This window comes from Nanorana parkeri, unplaced genomic scaffold, assembly GCF_000935625.1.
Source record: "Nanorana parkeri isolate BGI_ZX_2015 unplaced genomic scaffold, ASM93562v1 scaffold1036, whole genome shotgun sequence".
Classification (NCBI taxonomy): Eukaryota; Metazoa; Chordata; class Amphibia; order Anura; family Dicroglossidae; genus Nanorana; species Nanorana parkeri.
In genome coordinates this window covers 9,701-14,213 of record NW_017307304.1, presented here as the reverse complement: position 1 = coordinate 14,213, position 4,513 = coordinate 9,701, and the positions used below count along the sequence as shown (strand labels likewise).

The 4,513-nt window shown below is 46.0% G+C and overlaps 1 protein-coding gene across 1 annotated transcript in view; it reads right to left on the bottom strand.

Annotated features, from left to right (window-relative positions):
• Window positions 1–3,615, bottom strand: part of LOC108795995 (contactin-associated protein-like 4) — a 282,214-nt gene extending 278,599 nt beyond the window's left edge. The window contains exon 1 of the mRNA XM_018567358.1: window positions 3,537–3,615. Coding sequence (XP_018422860.1) covers window positions 3,537–3,615 — 79 coding nt within the window. The remainder of the gene's footprint in view (window positions 1–3,536) is intronic.
• Between the last annotated feature and the right edge of the window lie 898 nt (window positions 3,616–4,513).

Sequence of the window (4,513 nt, the reverse complement as noted above, 5' to 3'; positions counted from 1 at the left end):
CCCAATGCTAGTGTAAGGACTTTAAATGATGCCTTTTGATCCGATCATCTTCTTTCCAGTAGTTTTTAGAAGTCCATCCAGCGCTGGTGCCGGTCTCCGATCCAGCGCTGACTTCTCTCTTTTCCTGGCACTTCCTGTTCCACAGAGTCTGTGTTCGTGCACGCTGCCTCCATTGACTTACCTTGTGTCTCTCCTCATCTCCCGGCTGAAGATCTGTACTGCACCTACGCCCGCCCCATGATCCTATCCTTTGCGACCGCCTGAGATTTTTTCAGATCTTTGGATGGGAGCACGTGACGGAGACACATATAAGTCTAAACCTTTTTTATAACTTTTTTTATCGTTTTTTATTATACTGTATCTACTGCTTGCTAGCAGTAGATATATGCAAAAACTGCTGAGGGTTTAAATATCCTTTAACTATTAAAGGAAAACTATGGGGTCAGGGCTTTTCCCCATAGTTCTCCTAAGGGTCACGGGAGAACACAAACTAGCGTTCTCCCGTGACCCAAAGCTCAGTATACCGCGAGCTACAGCTTGCGGTATACTGAGACGCTGCAGCCAGGACGGATCCCGACATTGCTGTCGAGATCCACCCAGCTGCGGGATTGACAGCTGGCTCTGCCTATCCAAAGGCAGAGCCAGCTTTGCCGGCCCCCTCCCCCGTCCGTTCTGCCAGTCAGCGCTGGAGGATTGGACAGGAGAGGGGGAATGCCAGCAGGGAGCCATGAGTGACAGTCACGGCTCTCTGCAGGGATAGATCAAGAAGTGAGCGAGTGAGCGACAGTATGTGTTCGCTCACTTCCCGATCTACTGAGCCGACCTGTGACAGTTTCATTGTCACAGGTCGGCTCAGATTATGAGGCTGAGTGAAAATCACTCGCCTCATAATTCTCATTTAACAGAAATGTACCTTGTTTGTGTATCACTCAGCTGTAGATACTCAGATCATCTCCAAATTTATGCTGACACCATCTTTCCTTCTGTAGGGTGGCTACTTTTGTTCCCCATTGTCCCTCTGTGTGTCCCTCTGTGTGTTGTAAAGTAGCCACGACTCCAAGCTCATGATAGACTACAATCTCAATACAAATTAGTAAACTAAAAGTGAGATTCCAGGACTGAGCTTGGAGCGGTGGCTACTTTACAACACTCACAAGGTCAGGCTCCACCGCTGACTTAATTAGTTTGCAGCATTCTTACTTGGCTGCCATTCCACCCACCTATGATTCCTCCTTTGTCTGAACAGACTGTGTAACGTTGCTCACTACTCCCAGGCTTCCTCTTATGGCCACTCCTGTCTTTCACTCCTGTCTCTGAGTGATGATGTCATCCCACTAACTATTTAAACTGCTTCAATCCAGTCTGACCTTGCCCTTGCGTGGTTTTACCTGTTAGTGCATTCCTATTGTTCTGTACATTCTGATTCCGTGCATGACCCGATCATAGATGACGTTCTCCTTTGGTTCCTGCTCCTGGCTTGTTTCTGACAACGCTGACCTCCATGTTCCTGACCTGGCTTATGCAACCACCCACTCCGGCTCCTGACCTTGGCTTGTTCCTGTTTATGATTTTTGCTTTTTCCCTGTTGACACTTTTCCTAATAAAGTATTTTTAACAAGCACCTTATGCTTGTCTGGTTTTCATTGTGCTCTGACACAGGGACCATGGGGAACAAAAGTGCCCACCCTCCAGAAGGAAGGACAGTGTCAGCACAGGTGATTTGAGAATCTACAGCCACGTAATACACAAATAAGATACATTTTGTAAATACAGGTGAAACTCGAATAATTAGAATATCGTGCAAAAGTAATTGCAGTTATTGCTGCAAAAGGGGCCCAAACCAAGTACTGAGGACATATGCATGCTTGTACTTTTCAGAGGTCCGATATTGTTCTATGTACAATCCTTGTTTTATTGATTGCATGTAATAATCTACTTTTTTGAGGTTGTGGATTTGGGGTTCTTGGGGTTTTCATGACCTGTAAGCCATAATCATCACAATTATGATAAAATCACGGCTTGAATTATCTTGCTTTGCATGTAATGAGTCTATCTCATATATTAGTTTCACCTTTTACGTTGCATTAGTGAAATAAATGAACTTTGCACGATATTCTAATTATTCGAGTTTCACCTGTAGTTAAGGTACTTGTATCCATTTTTTTTATTTAACTCCAGAGTTTAGTGTTACTTTATTTTGACTAGAGTGGGGAAGGTTAAAATCAACATTACAGTGCCATGTAGCACCAATATTTGCAGTATTAAATTTTTTGTACTAGGTCCCAATTCAAAAAGGACTCCCAAAAGCCATTTTTAAATTTAGAAATGAACATTTATATGACATTTATTCAAAGAAAAAAAGCCCACAAAAGATTGTTGTGCCCTGTATTAATTTATTTGCACTCAAGCCCCAATTTGAATAGAAGCCCCAAAAGCCATTTCTCAAAGCTCTCCTTAATCTTCTATACAACTGTAATACAAAATCTCAAAGTGTGTCTATGACTGCATTTAAAAATAGAGATGGTTTTTCAGCTATCAGCAACAGCTGATAGCTCAATATTCAATGAGCATGAACACCTAACTTTCCCTGCTATTTGTGAGCTTTCCCTGACTATCCTATATACAATGCACTGAAAAAAAAGGCTGCTGGGACCTCTGACTTTTATAGGGGGGCTCGCTCATTGCAAAATCCCCATGACTGACTCTTTGTCACAGTACCTGGAGTGAGACCAGATGGAGGAGGTGGCGTCCCTTGCTTCCCGTGTCCAACTTCCCTGGATATGGAGACAGGGAGAGAAGGACACAAGGTAGCATTGTTGCCTGCATGGTAGGAAACCAGAGGCAGACGGGGTATCGAAGCAGGAGACAGGAGCTGAGTCGGGGTCACAAGTCGGGTCAAGCCAATCAGGAACAGCAGTACAGAATCAAGAGCCAGAAGCGGAGTCAGGAACAAGCAGAGGTCAAAGCCAATGGTCAAGCAGGTACAATCAGTAGGCAGAAGAATGGTCAATACCAGGTCAATAAACAGGATTTCACAGGATCACAGGAACAAAAACACAGGAATAGCTGAGGATCAATCATCAATGAAGGTGTGCCACAGGTCTGTTTAAATAGGGCTTCAAGATAACACTTCCTGTGCGACTTGCACACGCTTTTCAATGAGACCACTGATGCATATGCGCACGCACGTCTTGTGCATGTTTACCCTATGACCCTGACAATGGGTCTTCCGGATATGTGCATGGGGCGCACGGCACTCTGGGCATGTGCATGGCATTTCTTACACCCTTCCACGCCTCCTGATTACAGGCATCCAATGTATAGGTCTTTTGGGACGTCGAGGGTTTGTAACTGACTCACCTGATCCTTCTCTCAGCACGGCTCGTATTGCCGTCGGAGCTTTGTGACGTCACGAGACTCCTCCCCCTCTCCCTAGTTAAAGCCGACGGAGACACTTGTCTGGCGTTCTAGCAAGTGTGAAGACGCCAGGCAAGTTCCCCGTCACCCAGCATCTTTTGGCCTTCTTACCTGCTTACCCATACCCGGAAGACCCTGGGAAGCAGTTTCACTGGACTTCATTGTCGAGCTACCGTCCTCGCGGGGCTGTAACACCATCCTCGTTGCAGTCGACCTATTCACAAAAATGGCCCACTTCGTTCCCCTGGCCGGCTTACCGACTTCGAAGACCACAGCCGAGGTCCTTATGGACCATGTGTTCAAGTAAGATTTCTGATTGATTATTACCATTACTATTACTATTGCTATCTCTGCAGCTGTGATCCTCCACTCTACAGACCTGTGGGGTCTGATCGTTACAGGGTTCCCGATTTACCATTTCATCTTGCCATCAGGCTAAAAGGAAAGCCCCATCAGTAGGGGATGTTGAAATTTTGAGATAGGTCACAAAGAGTTGTAATGGTCTGTGTTATTGTAAAGTGATCCATGAAAGGTCTGGATAAAGCTGTATGCTTTACATATGTAGTCCTTCCAAAATGTGGGTCCCTATGTCTCTGTGGTATGTGCAGTGAAGCAACCTGTGGGTGTGCTTGCCCAACCTGTTACAGGTTCATGTCCACTATAGGATGATGGCCTGAGCTGTGTCCTGCCACTCTGGATTCCTGTAATCCAGGTGCTCTCTGAGGGCCTTTGATGGTGGCAGTGTCATGTATACCTCCATGTTGGAGGGATGAAGGCAGTGGTATTGGGTACAGAGGGGTAGCGGTAGCTTGGCTCACATTTACGGAAAGGTCTAATAGTACTTGCATCTGATTCGCCAGGGCTTCCTGCAGAGTGCGCCAGGGGGTAATGGGGGTGGCAGTGTGGATGAACCTTGGTCTGTTGTGGCTAACCGCATGTTCGGATGACCATAATAGCTGGAGAGGGAGGAGGTATGTGTAGAACCTCAAATATCTGTTATAGAGTGTAAAACTGTGTAGCTGGGCCTGCGCAGTAGCGCTATCTAAATGTTTGCTGACTGTAGGGATACTGGAGAGGGTGGTACAAGGCTGCCATG